Here is a 21244-nt window from a genome sequence, read left to right on the forward strand (position 1 = left end):
AAAGTCCGCGGGCTTGGCTTACGGGCTTATCTTGCATGCATACAGAATTAAACAGTATTACATCCTAACTTCATTGCCATCAAAAGTGCTTGAAAAGATGACGATATGACGAACGAGGCTGAAACGTCAAAGACGAAATTCAAAAGGATAAGGGCGCAATTATCATGCGATCGATGTAGAAAGATTAAACGAATGTGCGATCGACAAAATCCATGTAATCGTTGTTTAAAGGATGACATTGAATGCGTTTATGATCGTGCTTTACAGATACAGGCTGCAGCAGAAGAGATCAAAAGAGGGAAACGGAAGGCTAGTGATGAGATCACGCCACCAGCAAATCGATCAAGACTGGCTAACAACGGAATAAATAATGGCACAAGTCCAACGAATCCTTCTAGAGTCTGTTCATGTAGCGGAACAGATGCGTATAATTCGTCTTGGGTATGGAAATTTCTCGAAGAACCCACATTCCTACATCAGGTAGTGGACCTGTATGTGAAAGAGGCTGATTGGATCTTTGAGCTTTATAATGGGTCACGTCTAGAACGATTGCTAAAGACATGTACGGACCCTATCAACGAAAATGCTTTGATATGGAAGCAAACAAAGATCTTTGCACTTGCCATTTTAGCAATCACTGCACAAATGTGTCCTACCGAAACTGAAACAATTCTTTTATTTTGTGAAGGCCTTGATGCGGGAGAAGACAAGCGAAATTCCGGTCATATCGCCTTAGCAGCATACAACGAATGCGTTCGTTCCATCGATGAAATTGGTGATTCTACCCCGGTAGCAAGCAATTGGTCACTCGATCATAAAATGTGGAATGCAGAAGTATTTGCGGCTTCTTATCTTTTGAGAAACGTTGAAAAGAATAACGGACAATACCGCAAACAAAGCGAAGGCGTCGTTTTGGATTTGACAAGAATGCAACATGCGGGAATGTTTCGTCAGGGCTGTAGACCATGCCTGCTGGAACAACATTGGGCTCCCGCAGGATTCTCATTAACATCACAAGATTGGCCAAAGCAACATGAAGTCCTTTCACATAACGTCTTTTGGGCCTACTATGTTCTTGATCGATTAGCAAATATGCTGGGAGGATCTGCATATTACATTCAACCTGCACATACGAACATTTGTTTGAATGATGTTTTCGGTCATACGCATATCAGAAAACTCAACGTGATTCCCAACAGTGCAGAACAACATGAAGTCTTGTGCAGTATGGGTGTTTCAGTCACCCAACCAATCATGTCAGCATATTCGGGAGCGAAATGCAGATTTTCTGCTGTTTGTGGTCATTTTATCGACAGGCTGGCGGCCATGTACACTTTGAATTTCTCTTGGCCATCCGACGCGGAACGATTGGTGTCTGACTTGGAGCGGGATATGAAAATCTTTGATTCGTACATCATTCCAATGCTAGACGATCCTGCTGACAGATTTGCAAAAGCAAAACAACTGACTCTTTCGCTTTGCATAGAAATGTTACGGACAAGCTTCTCTCTTCAAATGACGACAGCTTTTGCTGCTACGCTTTACAATCAAGCTGATGTGGCTTCTAAACTTTCACCTGCTGCAAGAGAAGTGATTGATTGGCAATTGCATAGAAGACGGTTAGAAGCGGCAAAAACGTTGATCTTACGTGTAATTTCCTATTCGCGTACTGTATTAGGAATCAATGCGAATTGGCCTTACTTTGCTTCTTCGATACGGGAGCAAGCTCTTTCAACGATGGAAATTGTGGAGCAATGGATAGAGAAACCGATTCTTGATAAAGATGTCGAGAGATCTCGTCGGATCGTTTTGCTTGATTCTTTGCAAAGTGCTATCAAAGGCAGGAATTTCCTTGTTCTAATCGCACGTAAGAGTGAGCTTTCTCTAGTTCACAAATTCAATGAAGAGGTCAGTAACCGATGTCTCGATGCAATTAAAAAGATCTGCAATGACCAGAACGCTCTGACGGATGGACTTGCTAACAGCTTAGCCGACAGCAACGCAATTGTTGACGATCACAAACTTATGAAAGCCATTCGCAAGGGTGTTGAGAAGCATGCTGAAGTGGTCTCATCAGTAGTACCCCACTCCAACCCTGGCTTATCGGATGGATCGGATAATTCTTCAACAAATACGAGCAATACAACTCCAACAGGTGATTCATCTAGTGTTGAAGGAGCAATTATCGAACCTTCTTTCTCATGGGACAACATCTTTGCAGATCTTTCTACGATGGAACATCTATTCAACGATTATGGCATTCAAATATTCCAACAACAAGAAGACGGCAACACTGTAATATTATGAGAGAAACGGTCAAGCTTTGAGTTCTGTTGGGATACCGGCAATGTGCTTAGCAAGAATTTGTTGAATTTCTTCGTAAATTTCTGTTCTAGCTTGACGATCTGCCGTACTTTCTGGTCCAGGTTCTTCTCGGCAATTTGATAAACGAATCGCATCACCTTTTTGTGGTGTCCAATTGTACTTTTTTGGATCATCAACGCTTGCCAAGATTACCGTCTTTGTACCGTCCTCAGGCGTACGCGGTTTGGTTTCGTACATGTCTTCGTTCTTCTTTTGCTTTTCGTCCAGGACACCATCGTGTGATTTCTGTGCAAATTCGGTTTGGGTCAAGCCAGGAGCGGCAAGCCAAACGGAAACGTTCTGTGGACTGATACGCTTTGCATATTCACGGGCGAAATTGGCTCTACATAGGTTGGAAAGGAGGTTAGTGATCGGTATTGCTCTGTGATCATGATTGAATACACTCACAAGTAATTCTTCGTTGCACAATAATGCCAGATTTCTTGCTCTTTAGTGATTTCCCTGTCAACTGCCAGATGCTTCACGTAACCTACACCTTCGTGTTTTTGGGAAACATCATCTGGTATGTAATATATACCATCTGTGCATGTGAACACGCTACGTGTTTGTACACCTTCTTTCTCTGATGTCTTTTTCAACAACGGATGGGTCAGTAAAGCAAACTGAGAAGAAGAGAGAACGTTTGTTTGGGCACTAATGGAGGAGGAGAGAGGTCAGCTTTTGTATATTTAGTGCCTATTGTATTTTAATAAACTTACACTGTTTCATATCCATCTTCGCTTAATTGTTTGGGAACGCAAGCCATCCCTGCGTTATGATGAATGACATGAACGGAATCCAAAGTTGCGTTCAATTTATCAGCACAAGCTTTAACAGAAGTAAAGCTTAGCATATTCATCAACTCGATCGTAATCACTCCATCATCTTTACGATTTGCTTCGGCCAATAATTTTTCTTTAGCTTTTTGAGCTTTTTCCATTGAACGACAAACCATTACGATGTGTTTTGCATTTTGTTTCAAGTAATATCGTACCAATTCATATCCAATTCCAGCATTGGCACCTGTAATGATGATCGTCTTTCCACTGAAATCCACATCGGGATTAGGTGGTAAGACTAAAAGTTGGTTTGCTTTGAATTCTTCGAGGCGCATTTTGATAAGCTTTAATTGTTGTGCAGATGATGGGGATGGGGGAATGGATGTCTACTGGTCACAATTTACCCCACCATTTTATACCTTTTTGTCTTTTGTCAATCTTCCCGTCATGTTGATAATGGTATATCAAACAGCATGTTAGCGGGTGGAAATTCAAGCATATCGGCAGTGTGGAGATATCATATGCGTCTGCGCTAGAGCTCTTCGCTACTTCCACTGCGTAAATCTAAACTCCGCCGTCTTACGCGTGGCGCTAAAAATGACCTCAACGACTTCTTTCATTCATCAATTGCTTTGCTCAGCGCTGATTCGAACAGAAACCAAAAAAAAGATGGTCAAATAACAAAAACTTTTTAGCCCGAGCTGGGATTCGAACCCAGGACCATCTCCTTGACTCTGTTGTGAATGTCCTCCGCCTGTGAGCAACTGATGATTCAATCACTCACAATCAATAGGAGGGAGCCACTCTAAACCACTGAGCTACACGGGCAGGGAAACGTCAAATGGCGGCATAGGTGGCTATAAGAAGCAAGTGCACATTTGCGCCATGTTTTCGTGTTTTGCGCAACCATTTAGAGTGTGAGCAGTCAGACCTGCATCACTCAAGACGCAACATCGTATATTTTAACGTGATGGCCATCAACATTGAATGAAACTTGGCCCCCTCCCATCATTGATCGTCTCGTCGGCCGTAAGGGAGTGGAGATAAGAATCTAATGACGCGATCTCTAGGCGCCGGTGAGGGCAGTAATACTCGGTGCATTTCTTTGAGTAGCGGAGCGTGTAAAGGAAAAAGGGCGCGGACTCAAAATCCGATAGTACTACTGTACTGTACAAGCTTTATTCGAAATTCCAATTGATTGACAACTCTCCTGTGGAGTATGGATTGATCTAAAGTACATCTTTACTTGTTACCCAAACCATCAAAAAAAGTAATCATGGCAAGTTTGGGAAATGGTGATGGAAGAGGTCGCGCAAGGGAAGGTCTGATACCCGAGGATTTGACATTGCGGTCCCTAGTCGGAGGAATCATCGTGGGAACGCTATTATGTTGCACGAATTTGTATTTGGGATTACAGAGCGCATTCATAACCATGGCTTCCATGCAAGCTGCTTTGGTAGGATATGGTCTATTACGATGCATTACAGCAGTCAATCCAAGAAAGAATCGCAACACAGGACGAACACATCAAGGTCAAACATATGACGAACTACAAGATGACGAACACAGCGATGATGATGAAAGAGACGATACTTCCTTCCACGATACAGAAACTCAGTCTATCTCCCGTCGACTGACAAGACCGTTTTCAGCGCAGGAAAATACCGTCTTACAAGCAACGGCGGTCTCTTTAGGTGCGATGCCCTTATGTGCAGGATTGATCGGTATCGTTCCAGCATTTAATCTTTTATCGCCAAACAAGGACGGTAAGAATATTGAACCATTTTCATTTTCACTCTCAGCATTGATACTATGGTGTGCCTCGATGGCATTCTTTGGCATCTTTTTCGCTTCTCCCATGCGAAATCCAATGATCATTCAAGAAAAATTACGATTTCCTTCTGGAAGTGCAACGGCTCAATTGATCGCTTTACTCCATGGCGAAAGGCTAAGAGATGATGACGAAGTCAAAGTAGATACGAGGGTGAACACACATGCACAAACTTCCCGACAAAGACCTCCGTTGCAAAGGAGCATCACTGAACGTGAACAAGAAGAAGAAGTACAGAATGGCTGGAAAGGACTTTTGATCACATTTACAGCTTCTGTTGGAATCACGATTGCTTCTTTTCTTGTCCCGGTGTTGTATGCTATCCCAATCTTTGACCTTTTTCTACCTGGTCATGATGCAGCTTCAAAGTGGGGTTGGCAACTAACGCCTTCTTTGAGTTATGTTGGACAAGGTATTATCATGGGACCGCAAACGACAATCTCCCTCTTTGCTGGTGCAGTGGTCGGTTGGGGAATCTTATCTCCCGTCGTTCATTATCTCGGATGGACAAATGGAATACCAAAAGATGCCGAAGAGGGTTCACAGGCTTGGATTTTATGGGTCGCATTGGCAATCATGACATCGGAATCTATCGTGGGTTTGGCTATTCACAGTACAAGTCATTCTACCTCTGTCACAAAAATTATCAGGAGGCTACAGGGACGGTCGGCACCTACAGAAGTACACCAGCACCGCCTACCAAAAGCACAAGATTGCGAAAAAGAAAGTCGTCTGACACCAAATTCCTGGGTGATTGGCGGATTCTTGTTCTCCACTGTGCTGTCTGCGATTCTGCTCTATGTGTTGTTCAAAAACAATGAAGCTGGTAAATTTGAACTTTGGGTTCCCGCAATTGGTATACTTTTGGCTGGTCTTTTGAGTATTTTGGCCGTTCGTGCGTTGGGAGCAACTGACTTGAATCCAGTCAATGCATTAGGGAAATTAAGTCAATTAGCCTTTGCGTTCCTGCAGCCCGGGAACATCATTGTCAACATGGTAGGAGGTGCTCTCTCAGAAGCAGGAGCAATGCAAGCAGGAGAATTGATGCAAGATTACAAAACAGGTCATTTGATACGTGCCAGTCCAAGAAGTCAATTTATCGGTCAAATGGTAGGTAGTACGGTGGGAATATTTGTTTCGGCAACTGCGTATAAATTATACGAAGGTGCTTATGACCTACCCGGTCCAGAAATGCCTGCTCCTGCTGCGAGACTGTGGTTGAATTTTGCACGATTGATCAATAATGGTTCTTTACCGCCACATTCAGGACAGGCAATGATTATCTCGGGTCTCTTGTTCGCACTTACAACATTGGTGAAAGGCATCGCAGAGCTTGTCAAACAACCCGAAAATGAAAGAAACCCACCAAAACAGTCTAAATGGATTCGATATGCTGTCTATATACCCAACGGGATCGCTTTTGCTGTCGGACTTGGATTGAATACTCCAAATTATTCTATAGCACGTTTGGTAGGCGGAATGATTGTCCTTTACGTTCAAAAACGAAGAGCTGCCGAACGAAAGAAGCAAGGCAGAAAAGTGAAAAAATCATCAAATAGTCTACCACCTGTCGTGCTACTCATTTGGAGCGCTGGCTTTGTGCTCGGTGAAGGTTTTGCCAGTATAATACTTCTGTTCCTCAAACAAGCTGGCTTTGGTCCACTCACTTGCTGGGGCTGTCGTGGCGGTTGCGGGGGCGGGTGTTGATAGAATCTTTGTAAAAGTATAGCATTGGTATATTGTGCATTTCTATATCAACAGTGTGTGGTGCATGTGGTCTATCTAATAAAGTACAAATAATTCATCATTCTTCATCTGTTACGGTGGCAGATCTATCGATAAACCCACTTTCGTCTTGGTCTTTCTCCATAGATTCAAGCATATCTGTGACTTCAAATGTTGCTTTTGAATCACCATTTGAAGCATGCTTTCTCTTTTGCGGTGTCTTACTGCCGCTAGTCGATGGCGTTGCTGTTCCACTGCCATTCTGGTTCCAACCTGTTTTACGTTTCTCAAATACGTGAGGTCTACGATCCAACAACATGTCTAGATGCTCATCAGATATCATTTGACTCTTTTTGTCGGCAATTTCAAATTGAACAGATTCGCTTTTCAGCTCATCCAACAAAGCTGTCCATTCTTCTACCCTTGAAGAATTCGCTTTTCCTACTCTTCCTTTTGCAAATGCAGATGCTGCTGCACTGGTTTGTTTACTGAATTGATCACCAGACATGACCAATGTAGACAATTCTTGTTTTGCAAACGCTCTTTTCACAATCCTTTCTTCGGCTGTATCTCTTGTGATCAATCGGAATACAAGAACGGGTTTCGTTTGACCAATTCGATGTGCTCGATCTTGTGCTTGTCTATCCACTTGGGGATTCCAATCGGTATCGTAAAAGATGACTGTGTCTGCCGCTACCAAGTTCACGCCTAAACCACCTGAACGTGTACTCAACAAAAAGATCTTGCATGCATCTGGACCTTTGTTTGTGTTGAACTCTTTCATCAAATTAGCACGTTCTTGAACGCTTACCGTTCCATCGATTCGGAAAGGTGTCACGCCCTTGTAATCGACACACCACTCTTCCAAGATATCAAGCATCGTAGTGAATTGACTGAACAATAAGACTTTATGTCCCTTCGACCATAATGCATCCAGCAGCCTGTTCAGCATCATCATCTTTCCACTTGCGTAGATCAAATCTTCGTTGGCAATCAATTCACCGCTTGTAGGATCTCTTGGCCAATAAAGCAAAAATGGATGGGCGGCCACTTTACGTAATTGCATGATTGGATTTTGAAGGTGCATGTTTGAGATATCCTTTTGAGCCTGTTTGACTAGATGTTCCTTGCTTTGACGTTCGATATCGCCCACAGAGAATGAACCTGCGCCGTTCTCTTGCGGTGTTTGTGTTCCTCCACGGCTGCTTCTCTTTGAGAGTGATTTGACGGGTGTTTGATCATCACCTCTTTCCATCCTGTCCATGAATTGTTTCTCAGTTTCATCTTCTTCATTGTACGCATTCCCATCTTGACGACTGCGACGAGCTTTACGTGGTTTCTTTTGCGCTTCTTCTTCGGTAGATTCTTCTCTGTTCCTTTTACCGTTAGGTGTGTCGCTCTGCTGTATGCTTTTTCGGCTGCGCTTTTGCTTTTTGTCCGATCCACCCACATGTCGCAACGGTTCATCCCATCCTTCTCCTGCTGTCAACTTTCCAGTTTCTTTGATCTGCTCCCAGGTCATGCCAGTCATCATTTCCGTCAATTTGGCACGAATGCTGTTGTTGAGAACTTCTTCGTACAACTCTTTTTGCTGTTGTGTAAGAGGTGCATAAAGCATGTACTCTTTCTTTGGCGGTAAATCTTTCTCGACATTCTTCTTTTCACGTTGCAAGATAAAGGGATCCAAGATATCACGTAAAGTTGAAATAATCTTTTGTGATTGTTCGCGTGATAATAATCGAGCAGATCCTCCTTCTGATTGTAAATCGCTAAAGTCAAACCAACCCTCAAACTCTTCCAGATTATCAAAAATGTCCGGCAAGACAAAATTGAGCAAAGACCAAAGTTCTGCGAGATTATTGTGGACAGGCGTTCCGGTAAGAATCAATCTGTTGGCACTGTTGTATGTCTTCAGCTCCCTGGTCAAACGAGCGTTACGATTTTTCAATCGATGTCCTTCATCAACAATGATGAACTTCCAACGCAAACCTCCGAGTAAACGTGCATCATTAATTGCGATCTCGTAACTCGTGACAAAGATGGGAAAATCCATCTTTTCTTTATCAGTTTTTGGATCTCGGGAATATTGATTGATCCAATTTCGTCTTTCTTTCTTGTCGGAATTGTAGTACATCAACGCTTTCAATTCGGGTGCAAATCGAGCAATTTCGTCCATCCAATTTTGAAGTGTTGAAGCAGGACAGACGACTAGATATGGACCCCATTGCTTCTTCTCTTTGAGATGAGCAATGAATGAGATTGTCTGCAACGTCTTGCCCAATCCCATCTCATCTGCCAATATTCCATTCAATCCATTCTCGTACAATCCAATCAGCCATTCGACACCGTACAATTGATAGTCTCGCAAAGTGGCTCCTGTGATCATTTTTGGTTGTTTGAATGATGTGGTAACAAGATCAGCGTTTTGACCAGTTGCAGCTTTGCTATCCGTACCATTCTTTTGGATGTCATCTTGCTCAAGATAATCAGAGATGTTATACTTTTGATCTTCATTTTTTCTCTTCACCTTTTGTGGTGATTTCGGTTGTGCTTTCTGTTTGGATGATCGTGATTCTGCACCGCCAGATCGTGTTGAACGTTTTGCTTTTGGTTCTTCCTCTTCTTCGCCCTTCGTGTCCTCTTTGGATGCTGCCTCTTGTTGTCTGCGTTCTTTTTGCACTCTTTGTTCTTTCTCTTTTTGCATCTTTTCAGACATGATCTTGGAGTAAATTTGTGACCTTTGCAAGAGGTAATTTAACTTACTCATTCTGGATGAATGCATTTCTGCTTCGGCCGGATCATCTTGCTCTTCTGATCCTTGCTCGTTCACTTTATCTTCCACTTTTACCTCGGGTTTTTCTTCCTCTTTCTTTCCATTTGAATGCCCATTAGAGCGACTTTTTGGACTGATTGCCATTTCTTCTAAAAGACAAACTTATGAAGCGAGATGGTGAAGAGTGCAAAGCTTTTGATTCATCAGCTCTTTCAAACTCCACTCTTCTTCGCAATGATGAACTCAAATAATTAACGCGATTAGTCAGAAACGCGTTTGCCAAATGACTATTTCAGAGAGTGATTCAGTGCACAAAAAATGAATTGCTTTGGTGTTGTTCTTGACTTCGCGACGCGTAGGAAGATGGCAAACAAAAGACAAAAAAATAAAGGCGTGAAAGATTCTCGACGTCTGCAGGATTTGAACCTACGCGGGCAAAGCCCATGAGTTTGAAGACCCACCGTAATCGGTGTAGAATCATTTTCTAGACTCACCTCGTAACCACTTGAGTAAGACGCCTAGCACTTGGAGGAGGGGCGAAAAGGTGCGTATACAAACTACTCTGATTAAAGAAGACCCTACTCTTGTGTTGTCTTTTTATAAAAACTCTTTAGCAAATAGAATAAACGCTGTATATCATTCCACAAGGGAACAATGGTAATCAGATACCTAAACTTTGCTCTCAAGCTCCCAATCTGTTCATAAATTCTAGACTTAAGTGCTATAGAGTGTCGCTTTGATAAGCGTAAGCGGAAGGGGTCAAATGATATCATTTTCCTCTTTAGTGGCTTGCAAATAATACACAGCCCTGGCGCGCGAGAAGAGCTTACACAAAATCATATCACGGTTACAAATTCTAGGCCTGTCAGAATAAGGGGCAGAACTTTTCCTCAAGACCCTCTGTCAAACGATTTTGATCCAGTACGTCAGGATGACTTTTGAAAGAAATGACAAAGGTGTGGGGCTTGCAAAGAGTTTGACGGGAGAACTTTGCTAGGATATGCAAGATCATACTTTTAGTTGACGTGAAAAAAAATGTGTGACGGTGACTATATATAGAGCCCAATTTTTAAAAGTGGGGATAGAATGAATTCCTCTTCCTGCAAATTTTATCCTTCTTTTCTGTGGAAGCCATGTTGGAACCCGCTGATAGTAACGATGTAGAGGCTCAAGGATCACCAACGCACGAGCGCAAATCCACTATTGGGCTACACATTTCCACGGCAGTTGGTGAACTTCTCGGAACGGCAATGTTTTTGTTTTTGGCAGAAGGAGCTGCAAAGACTGCAAATCTCGGTAGGACAGCAGCCCAACAAGGAGCAGAAGCATCTTTGGATAATAGTACAATTCTTACAATTGCAACTTCTTTCGGTTTAAGCTTAATCGTTACTGCTTGGATCTTTTTCCGAATTACGGGTGGGCTGTTCAATCCTGCAATCACTTTTGCTTTATGGTTAGTAGGCGTCTTGACGGCAGTTCGAGCAATCATTTTATTCTTTGCACAAATCGTTGGAGGTATTCTTGCTGCTGCTTTGGTACTTGCTTTAACTCCAAGCAGAGGAGGATCATCTTCCGGCGTGGATCTGGTAAATAACAATCTTACCGGAGTTACGATTGCACAGGGATTCTTTTTAGAAGCTATTGGTACGTCAATCTTAGTATTCACAGTTCTGCTATTAGCAGTCGAAAAGCATCGAGCAACATTTTTGGCACCAATCGGAATCGGATTGGCATTATTCGCTATTCATCTTTTCCTCTTACCATGGACAGGTTGTGCGGTCAATCCAGCAAGAGCATTTGGTCCTGCAGTCGTTTCTGGTGATTTTCCAAGTATTCATTGGATCTTTTGGATCGCTCCTTTATTTGGTTCAATGTTGGCAGTATTATACTTTGAAGTTTTAAAGGCATTTGAGTATAATCGTGCTGTTTTGGCAATCGATAGTGAAAAAGAAACAACCGTTTTGACTCCTGTACACAAGAGAATCTTTAATCGAGGCAAGAAAGCCGTCAAGACTGCCTTGTGAACGATATCTTATAATGACAACATATCCGATTTCTGTACACTATTCCTTATGCAATCAGTTGATGATATTTCATAAGTCTGAATCATCCTGAGATCCAAGCAATCTGTTCCCCACACATAAGTTGCTTAGCTTTTGTTCCTTGCATTGCAGTTTACATTGATCAAGTGATGTTTAACACTATGATAGTAATGGCCATGTACACACCCCTATTCTGAGCTTTAATTGATAAGGTATTCTAACTGACTAAAGTTGCATGAAGTCTAGAAGCACTTTAGTATGAAGGGGTCCAAATTTATATTAAAATCTCCTCTTGTACAGTCAATGTTCCTGAGCCTAGAGAGAAAAGCCACCTTTGAATTGCACTTACACACACACACTCCCCTTAAAATAAAAAATAAGACTTTGACCATTTCTTGGCATTGAATGAAAGACAGGCTATCTCTCCTTGCTTTTCTAGCAAGTCGCGTCTTTTAAGTAAAACAGCAGCCATTTTAAGCATTTCCCGACTTTGCATGCATTTCTTGACAGGTTCACCATAACACTTATCGCTAATACCCCTAACAAGATTTCAACAAAAAGGTTTCTCTTCCCTTTAAAAGGCAATCATCTTTATTCAATTTTGCATTCATGTCTTTCACCATCTTCCTCTTCGAAGGTCGTCCCTAATCCTATCCCTTCCTCTTCAAAAATGATCAACACGTCTCACATCATCTCTCTCGTGGCCAGAGCGGCTCCAGATGGATCAATCATTTCAGGTGCAGATCCGACAAAAGTCAGTACAAGTGATCCAATCAGATTATTCATCATTCAAGCTTCAATCGTAATCATCTTCACACGTATTCTAGCATACTTTTTGGCAAAGATCAAACAACCTTCCGTTATTGCTGAAGTAATTGGTGGTATTTTGTTGGGTCCTACCGTTTTTGGTCGTATTCCCGGCTTTACACATCACATCTTCCCAGATGCTTCTATTCCTTATTTCAATTTGGTCGCCAATCTTGGTTTAGTCTTATTCCTCTTTTTGGTTGGTTTGGAAATCGATACAAGAATTATTAAACAATGTGGCGTTGCTGCAACAAGCATCAGTTTGGCTGGTCTACTGATCCCCTTTGGTCTCGGTTCAGCCATTTCTGTCGGTATCTATAATGACTTCATCGACGGCTCAAAAGTCTCTCTAGGTCACTTCATCCTTTTCACAGGCGTAGCAATGGCAATCACTGCTTTGCCCGTCTTGGCAAGAATCGTGCTGGATATGAAGCTGATGAAGACAAAAGTCGGTGTTGTGGTACTGGCGGCAGGTGTAGGAAATGATGTTGTTGGATGGATTCTATTGGCTCTGGCTATCGCTCTCGTCAATGCATCTTCCGGTCTTGCAGCTCTGTACATCTTCCTCGTCGTTGTCGGTTGGTGTTTACTACTGTTCTTCCTTATCCGACCATGCTTCGTTTGGCTTGCAAGGCGTGATGGCTCACTGTCAAGGGGTCCGACGCATTTAATGATGACTCTCACAATCTTGCTCGTCTTTGCTTCATCTTTCTTGACAGATTGTATCGGTGTACATGCAATCTTTGGAGCATTCTTGGTCGGTCTAATCATTCCTCACGAAGGTGGTTTCGCAGTCGCATTAACCGAAAAGCTTGAAGATATGGTTTCAATCGTCTTTTTGCCACTTTATTTCGCATTGTCTGGTCTACGTACAAATTTGAGCACTTTGGATACCGGTTTAATTTGGGGTTACGTCATCGCCATTTGCTTGATTGCATTCCTTTCCAAATTCATCGCATGCGCTGCTGCTGCTCGTGTAACAGGATTCAACAATCGCGAATCGGCTGCCGTTGGAACTTTAATGTCTTGCAAAGGTCTTGTCGAGTTGATTGTTTTGAATTTAGGTTTAAGTGCTGGCATCTTGGACACACGTGTATTCAGTATGTTTGTGGTGATGGCAATCGTTTCTACTTGCCTTACAACTCCTTTGACAATGCTGGTATATCCCAAGCGCTTCCATACCTTCTTCACCGAAGATGATTTCAAGAAAAAGGATGACAAACGCCGTCAAGGAGATGATGAAGAAGGAGATCAAGCAGACCCGATCAAATCAAAATCATTGGCCAAGAAGTACCTATTCGTTCTCGATCGATTTGATGATTTGCCAGGTCTTTTGAACGTGGTGCAAGTGTTGAGACCTTCAAGCGATTTGCATTTGCGTAACCCACAATCACACTCAACCAGCAATGCCAGAAGACGGAACAATGCAAGCACAGAGAAGGGCGACGAAAGTGGAATCTCTTCTGAAAGCAGTCACGAAGTCAACGTTCCTGTATTGCTAGATGGACAAGCTTCGAGATCCATAATTCCCAAAGCACCCGCTTCTGTTGATGCTCTTCGATTGATGGAATTGACAGAACGTACTTCAGCAGTGATGAAAGTTGCTGAACACGATGAAACAGTTCAAGCAGATCCTCTCATCAACGTCTTCCGCGCCTTTGTCAGATTGAACAGACTTCCCATTCAGGCAGCAATGCAGGTTGTTCCGATTGATGAATTCAGTAGCACGGTCGTCACTCGGGCGCAGAATTCCAAATCAGATTTGGTCGTGCTTCCTTGGACTTTGCCATCGACTGGTTTATTGGGAGGTAGTCAAAATGAAACGACTGGTGTATTGCGTGGACCCGTTGAAAGATTCTTCGGCGCCGGTTCTTCGGATGTTTCTAGCGTTGCAAGGTACTATCAAGCTGCATTCGTTCGTAAAGTTATTCAAACAAGTCCATGCCATGTAGGAATGTTATTAGAACGCTCTTCAGGCGGACAATTTGCTGCGCAATCTTCTACTGTCGGATGGGGTCAACATGTCGTTTTCGCTTTCATGGGCGGTCCGGATGATAGATGTGCGCTTGAACTTTTACGAGAATGGTGCAAAGTGAATGAAGATGTGTATGCTACCATTTATCGTTATCGTAAATCGGATGCTGATCTTGCTGGCGCTAACCTCAACTCTCCTCCGATGACGATGCAAAATGTGGATACGGTTCATAAAACTCAAGCTGCAAGTGCTGTTTATGGAAATTTGTCAGTGCATGATACTATGTATCCCAGCTCAAACTTGAACCCTCTACAAGCCCAACTACAAGATGATATCGCCATTGAAGAAATCTTGAAAGCATGTCAAACAGATCAAGATCTTGGTCGTCGTTTACGCATGTTTGAAAAGATTACTCCAACTCCATTGGCACACCTGATCGAAACAATCGGTCAAAGGAAAGCTACAGACGAACAGAAAGAAACGCCAAGCGAAATCGAATCAGATGACTTACCACCTGCAAGTTTGATCTTGTTAGGTCGTAATCGTCGTTTGCCAACGATTACTCATCGTGACGAATTAAGAGCTTTATTACGAAAACATGATGCATCTACAAAAGATGCATCTTCCTCTTCAAACACTACTGAATCTCGCTTGATTGATGGTGAAATGAGCAAGATTGTCGGTCAAGCTGCTTTGGCTGTTTGTGGTGTTGGAAAATGCACTTTGCCCGTCTTGGTTGTTGCAAGTAGCTTGCACCAACGTGTTGTTGGTGAAGATAATTGATTCGTTTATTTTTTGCTCTGAATGTACTATTATTATTATACCCTCCCATCATGATTACCCCATTGTTCCTTGCATCATTTATTGTTCTTCTGCTAGATGTAGAATTACGCACGACTTCAATGATTTATGACCTTAACGATTTCAAATAAAAGCATGCGAATTCCAGTGTGAGAAAAAAGATATGATACAGTATGATGCAAACGCTGTGTAGTTATTTTTGCAATTGTTTTACCAACTCCTCTGAGGCTGTGATGGGCAGTCCACATGCAAAGTCTTGACAAACGGTTGCATAGCTACCGCGGGTGAGTAATTTTGGATCTTCCAATACTTCTCGAACGGCATCATTGGCAGCAATAAATGATTGACCAAGTTGCTCTTGAGCACCTTCTTTGCCTTTGGTGGTATCGATAAAGATTACTGCCGCACGAGGAAGGAATGTGGTTGAAAATACATCCAATAATTCTCTCGTTCTTGCGTCCCCACTTGGACCGACGATGATCATTTGTTGTGAACCCAATTTTGCCCGTAACAGAGCTGTGATTCGTGTGCCCAAAGCATGAGGTGCTCGTTCCAAAATCGCCCCTCCTGAAGTGATGCATTGTGCGATACGATCGTGACTGCTCAACGTTGAAGCTTGTCTACCTTGCGCTTTGCTGCGTTTGGCTAATTCTTCATCCAAATTGGAAATCAAAGATTGCAATCGTAGCAAATTGTGTGCTGAAACACTTGTACTCGTTGGTTCTGCACCCTCTTGATCTCCTCTTTGACGTCCGAGAATATTACCATCGCTCTCTTTTGATGATATCAAGTATCCACCAGGACCGCCTTCGTCATCCCAAAAGAGTGCATCTTGTGCAGCTTGGACTTGTAAAGCTTGATCGATGTATTTTGTGTCATATGTCACCTCATACAGATCCAAGAATCCTTGAATCACAAATGCATAATCCACATCAAAGCCAAGAGGACCTTGAACGCCGTCACGATAGCTACGCAAGAATTGGTGTTTGTCCTTATTCCACATTGTACTCCACAAAAATGCAGAAGAGTCATTTGCCAGCTTCAAAGCCTTCTGGCCTACTTCCGTACTTGTGCCAAGGGCCTGAGATGCTCTCGCCAATCCACTGATTGCCAAACCGTTCCAAGCTGTGATGATCTTATCGTCACACAATGGTCTAGGACGCTGATCACGATACGTCAAGAGCTTTGCTTTGCTCTCGTTCCATAACGACAATGCTTCTTCTTCAGGAATATTCAATTTTCTAGCAGTTGAAGAAAGCGTTGTGCTGGCATGAAGCACATTCTTTCCTACCAATTCGCCATGCGGATCACTTTCGGCAGGGATGTTACCATCCAACTTGATACCAAAGTGTGACGAGACTAGTTGATACGCTTTGCTTTCTTTTCCGCCCAATACATTTTCGATCTCAACTGAATCCCAAACATAGAAAGCACCCTCTTTGGCATGTTCGGATTCCGGTGTCGGCAAGCTATCTGCATCTTCGGCCGCATATATTGATCCATCTTTGCTTGTCATGTATCGCTCCAAGTATTCAATAATACCCGTTATTGTTTGTCGAAATTCTTGTGCATATTGTTGTAGCTCAGGCTTTGATGAAGCCATACATAACTGCAACGCTTCTGAGAATGAAGTTAGCAGCTGACCTTGATCGTATAGCATCTTTTCGAAATGTGGAACACGCCATTCTTCATCTACGCTATAACGTGCAATTCCTCCTGCCAAAGGATCAGAGATACCGCCTCTTGCAATTCTTGCCAATGTGAAAGCTGAAGATTCTATAGCCTTTGAGGCGGACTCCGGTCCAATTCCAATCTCTGACAAAACCGAGCTTGGCGTGCCCTTCCCAATGATCTCAGCGGCAATGCGATGTAGAAAGTGGAACGTATTCGGTGGCGATGGGAACTTTGGGGCGTTTCCGAACCCTCCATTCTCTTGATCAAAGGATAGCAGCCAATGCTTTAGCGTTTTGGCAGTCACGTTTAATGAAGGCAAATCGGACCAACCTGTTCCTGCAACACCGGCTGAAGCGACTTGGCGCAGCTGTTCGCTTATATCCCTTGCGCTTGAAAGGCATCTCTGACGGTCTTCGTTCCACAAATTTGTCAAACGATCAATCAATTCCTTGAACATTGGAGGCGGGAAATATGTTCCTCCAAATAGCGGCTCGCCATCGTTTGTCAGGAATACACTCATAGGCCAACCACCTCTACCAGAAGTTGCTTGAACGAAAGTCATATATGCTGCATCTACGTCCGGTCTCTCTTCCCTGTCCACTTTGACGCAAACGAAACTTTCGTTCAACATTTTTGCAATACCTGCATTCTCAAATGATTCATGTGCCATTACGTGACACCAATGACAGGCACTATATCCTGAACTCAAAAAGACCATCTTTCCTTCTTTCTTTGCCTGATCGAGAGCTGCTTGTGACCATGGTTGCCAATCGACTGGATTATGAGCGTGTTGTAGAAGGTAAGGTGACGTAGAATGAATTAGAGCGTTTGTGTACTCCATAGGCTGGAAACCTTGATTTGTCGGTGCCATTCTGTTGATTGTAGACGTAGTAAACGATCTAGGGTATGTGTTGTGATTGTGTGACACAATCGATCTCGGTGTTGTTGAATGTTTAGAGATAAGCGGTAATTTATTGCAAGCAAAAACACTTCTAGATGATGTTCTGATTATTCTGTTGCTCAAATGGAGAGCTGTTGACATTGCCGTCTATGCTTCTGAATGCGATGGTGTTCATGAATGTCATCTTCATCATCGTGGAGGTCATCATAATCCAAATATTCCAAATATTCGCACTGTCCATCCCAGCTCAATTCCGATTTCCGTCAAAAGATTCCACGTGCATTGATGGGCCTTTCAAAGGTTTGCTGCCAGTTGCCACCTTTCGGAAGGCTAAGCAAGCGAAAAAAGAGTTTTTAGACTAAGAAGCAAGCAGTCGAATGATATCTGTTACGCGTAGGCAGTAGGAAGTTATCGTGGGGCAATTCACGCCTTTGAGCTGCGTAATCTGTATTATGAACCTGCTGGTGATGCACAGGAGATTTGTAGAAATTTAAACTTTTAGAATCGCATCTCTTACGATCACCTACACTTCACATGCTAATCAGGATCGTACGTGATTGGTGAATATTAACGACAACCACAAAGACATACTTACGACCTTTATTTTGACTGAAAAGGGACGTCGTTCTACGCATCAACTTTCACGACTTCTTCACCACTCTACTCATCCGCCAATATGTGGATGGTCAACTGGTTCTGGGATGTGCTAGCCTCTCTTGGTCTAGCACACAAGAATGCAAAAATCTTATTTTTAGGTCTAGATAATGCAGGAAAGACGACACTTTTACACATGTTGAAGAATGATCGTTTGGCAACTTTACAACCTACTTTACATCCTACATCAGAAGAATTGGCAATCGGATCTGTCAAATTTACAACCTATGATTTAGGTGGTCACGCACAAGCACGTAGATTGTGGAAAGATTACTTCCCTGAAGTTGACGGAATCATCTTTATGGTTGATTCACAAGATCATGAACGTTTCTCAGAATCTCGCGAAGAATTAGACCGTCTTTTGAGCATTGAAGAATTGAGCAAAGTTCCTTTCTTGATCTTGGGTAACAAGATTGACGCTCCCCGTGCTGTTAGTGAAGAAGATTTGCGTGGAGCTATTGGTCTCTACCAAACAACCGGAAAAGGAAAGGTGCCATTGAAAGGTGTGTATTAAGATTGGTTCTCCCTTGCCTGTTATACTGTTCCTTCTGACACTCTTCTACACCCCCTCTTACAGACATTCGACCAATCGAAATCTTCATGTGCTCCGTCGTCATGCGTCAAGGATACGGTGAAGGTTTCCGTTGGCTATCTCAATACATTTAAATTGTTTGGATCGACTTCTTGGCGTTGAGGTCAACATGTAGCAAAGGTGTTCTAGAGTTGATGTATATAAGACCGAAGCAAAAGGTCTTCGAGACGTCAAAATATGATCTTTTTCAGTACTTGAACATGTTCAGTGGAATAAAGATCAAAATAGTAAAATTTTCTTGTTTTAATTGATGATTCTGGCTGCATTGTGAACCTCAGCTTAAAGACTGACTAGATGATTTCTAAGCAAACTTCTGAGTGACAACTGAGATGTACATTTATTGAAAAGAGAGGCTAAACCTAAACGAACTAGTATACTACTCTGGGAATCTATGGAGTCTAAAGATGAATGATGGAAAAGAGATGAAAAAGATGATGATGGAATTGCATGCGTCTAAAAGTGCTCATTGATGATAGGAATATGATGTGTATGTATTTTAATACGATCAAGCTTGTGCACATTGCACGCCAGGACCGCCTCCAGCTTCATCCTCGTCGTCTTCCTCCATCTGTCCAGCTCCAGCACCGTTTGCTTGTGATCTTCCTTGATGAGCTTCACGTTCAGAGATATCTTCCATATGAACATCTTCAACTTCTTCTTCATTTGTGATGGCAGAAGGCTTCTTGCGTGGCGGTAGAGCTTGTTCGAGCAATGGAATCTTATCAATTGGGATCTCATCAGGGAAATCGACATGGATGTTGATGAACAAGTCTCCCATCTCGTGATGACGGTAAGAAGGCATACCTTGACCGCGCAAAACCTTGATTGCACCATTCTTGACGACTTCACCTTGAGGAATATCAATGCTCAAGAAGTGCTTGCCAACGTGTTCAATGTTCACCTTACCACCACCAAGAGCGGTCAAAAGATCGATGTGAATATCTGTGATCAAATCGTTCTTTCTTCTCTTGAAACGAGGATGAGGTTGTTCATCCACGATAATAATCACGTCACCAGGAATGGTATTGGGTGCCTGGTCTGCTGCTTCTTTGAAGACAATTTGTTGACCATCTGTCATACCAATCTCAATACGTGCTTCTAAGACTTGACGTTCTTGAATGATCTTCTTACCATTGCATTGCTTGCAGCGGTCTTTTGCTGGAATTTGCTCTCCGGTACCTTGACAGTCGGTACATGTTTGTTGCATTTGTTGCACCATTGGTCCTAACTGTCTCAAGATCACCTTGATACCTTGACCATTGCATCCTTGACAAGATTTAACAGAACCTTCTTTACCACCGCGACCATCACACTTGCTGCACAAGACGTGCTTTTGCAATGCCAATTTTGTCACCTTTCCAGTGTATAATTCTTCCAAAGTGACCTTGACACGATGAGGCAAATCTTTACCTTTACGAGGTCCACGTGGTCTGCCACCACCACCGCCTCCAAAGAAGCCGCCTCCACCACCACCGAACAATTGTGAGAAAAGATCTTGAGGATCCATTCCACCACCCATACCACCTGATTCGCTCAAACCTGCTTCACCGAATCGGTCGTACATATCACGCTTTTGTGAATCGGCTAGAGTTTCATAAGCAGATGTAACTTCTTTGAATTGTTCTGGATCACCACCTTTGTCAGGATGCAAAGCCAAAGCTTTCTTGCGGTAAGCTTTTTTAAGTTCGCTCTCCGATGCTTCGGTTGAAACACCTAGCAAATCGTAAAATTTGGTTTCCTTGACCATTTTGGGCAATTATATGGGTATGAATTGGGCTTTCTGATGCCTTTTGAGAGATAAGTGCTAAGACTTTTGAATGTCGTAAGGATCGTCTGTAGCTGACGATGTCGTGCGTATCAATCAATTGATATGCGTCTGCCTTTTGCTATTAACTTGGGCTGATTCCTCTTGGAAGGATGGTGAAGATTTTGGTTGTTGGTGATCAACGTCTATTTTGTTTCAATTTGTCCTACTTTGACAATTTCACTTATCACCTTCTTTTGATTGATATGATGATTGAAGTTAGCCAGCCATACCTAAAATTTACAACATCCGTAATGTAATTTCCAACTCAATTAAAAATCAGGCACGCCAGCTCTATTACTTTTTTTTTGTATTGGCTTCTGCATGAAAAACTCTCAACTCGAACGACACTAAAGAAAATTTGTATTGCCACTTTCTTTGTACCGGTTAAAGCGGGCGTGAGGTCCAGAGAGTTCTAGCAAAACTACGACGCCTGCCAGCCCAAAAATAGCACCTTCCATACCTTCCAAAACATTCTACCCGTATCCCGAGCCAGCATATTGCACGTGCACACTCCATACA

The 21244-nt window shown here is 42.8% G+C and overlaps 9 protein-coding genes and 2 non-coding genes across 11 annotated transcripts; 5 read left to right on the forward strand and 6 right to left on the reverse strand.

Annotated features, from left to right (window-relative positions):
* Positions 1–105: 105 nt before the first annotated feature.
* On the forward strand, positions 106–2307 carry FA14DRAFT_157465 (uncharacterized protein; the record flags this gene model as incomplete). Its single annotated transcript, XM_025497896.1, has 1 exon — positions 106–2307. One exon carries the CDS (start codon positions 106–108, stop codon positions 2305–2307), a length of 2202 nt encoding a protein of 733 aa, XP_025353069.1.
* Positions 2308–2497: 190 nt separating this feature from the next.
* On the reverse strand, positions 2498–3478 carry FA14DRAFT_157466 (NAD(P)-binding protein; the record flags this gene model as incomplete). Its single annotated transcript, XM_025497897.1, has 4 exons — positions 2498–2520; positions 2544–2707; positions 2773–3018; positions 3084–3478. The coding sequence occupies 4 exons, from the start codon at positions 3476–3478 to the stop codon at positions 2498–2500; spliced, it is 828 nt and encodes a 275-aa protein (XP_025353070.1).
* Positions 3479–3836: 358 nt separating this feature from the next.
* On the reverse strand, positions 3837–3971 carry FA14DRAFT_t39. The gene has a single exon. It is a non-coding gene; the product is annotated as a tRNA-Arg (tRNA).
* A 299-nt stretch (positions 3972–4270) lies between these two features.
* On the forward strand, positions 4271–6830 carry FA14DRAFT_162057 (OPT superfamily oligopeptide transporter). Its single transcript, XM_025499405.1, has one exon. The coding sequence runs from the start codon at positions 4420–4422 to the stop codon at positions 6679–6681; it is 2262 nt and encodes a 753-aa protein (XP_025353071.1). The 5' UTR covers positions 4271–4419; the 3' UTR covers positions 6682–6830.
* Positions 6831–6958: 128 nt separating this feature from the next.
* Positions 6959–9526, reverse strand: FA14DRAFT_137818 (uncharacterized protein; the record flags this gene model as incomplete). The annotated part of the gene is made up of 1 exon (XM_025497043.1): positions 6959–9526. A coding segment is annotated over exon 1 (2523 nt), but the record flags the coding sequence as incomplete, so codon positions are not given.
* Positions 9527–9877: 351 nt separating this feature from the next.
* Positions 9878–9991, reverse strand: FA14DRAFT_t38. The gene has a single exon. It is a non-coding gene; the product is annotated as a tRNA-Ser (tRNA).
* Positions 9992–10586: 595 nt separating this feature from the next.
* FA14DRAFT_162058 (aquaporin-like protein) lies at positions 10587–11546 on the forward strand. Its single transcript, XM_025499406.1, has one exon. It carries the CDS (start codon positions 10606–10608, stop codon positions 11494–11496), a length of 891 nt encoding a protein of 296 aa, XP_025353073.1. The 5' UTR covers positions 10587–10605; the 3' UTR covers positions 11497–11546.
* Positions 11547–12031: 485 nt separating this feature from the next.
* Positions 12032–15220, forward strand: FA14DRAFT_162059 (uncharacterized protein). The gene has a single exon (XM_025499407.1). The coding sequence runs from the start codon at positions 12185–12187 to the stop codon at positions 15077–15079; it is 2895 nt and encodes a 964-aa protein (XP_025353074.1). The 5' UTR covers positions 12032–12184; the 3' UTR covers positions 15080–15220.
* Positions 15081–17950, reverse strand: FA14DRAFT_162060 (putative DUF255 domain protein). The gene has a single exon (XM_025499408.1). It carries the CDS (start codon positions 17640–17642, stop codon positions 15291–15293), a length of 2352 nt encoding a protein of 783 aa, XP_025353075.1. The 5' UTR covers positions 17643–17950; the 3' UTR covers positions 15081–15290.
* Positions 17951–18440: 490 nt separating this feature from the next.
* Positions 18441–19041, forward strand: FA14DRAFT_162061 (small COPII coat GTPase sar1). Its single transcript, XM_025499409.1, has 2 exons — positions 18441–18829; positions 18904–19041. The coding sequence occupies exons 1-2, from the start codon at positions 18463–18465 to the stop codon at positions 18990–18992; spliced, it is 456 nt and encodes a 151-aa protein (XP_025353076.1). The 5' UTR covers positions 18441–18462; the 3' UTR covers positions 18993–19041.
* A 194-nt stretch (positions 19042–19235) lies between these two features.
* On the reverse strand, positions 19236–20845 carry FA14DRAFT_162062 (uncharacterized protein). Its single transcript, XM_025499410.1, has one exon. The coding sequence runs from the start codon at positions 20480–20482 to the stop codon at positions 19424–19426; it is 1059 nt and encodes a 352-aa protein (XP_025353077.1). The 5' UTR covers positions 20483–20845; the 3' UTR covers positions 19236–19423.
* Between the last annotated feature and the right edge of the window lie 399 nt (positions 20846–21244).

This window comes from Meira miltonrushii (assembly GCF_003144205.1).
Source record: "Meira miltonrushii strain MCA 3882 unplaced genomic scaffold FA14scaffold_4, whole genome shotgun sequence".
Taxonomy (NCBI): domain Eukaryota; kingdom Fungi; phylum Basidiomycota; class Exobasidiomycetes; order Exobasidiales; family Brachybasidiaceae; genus Meira; species Meira miltonrushii.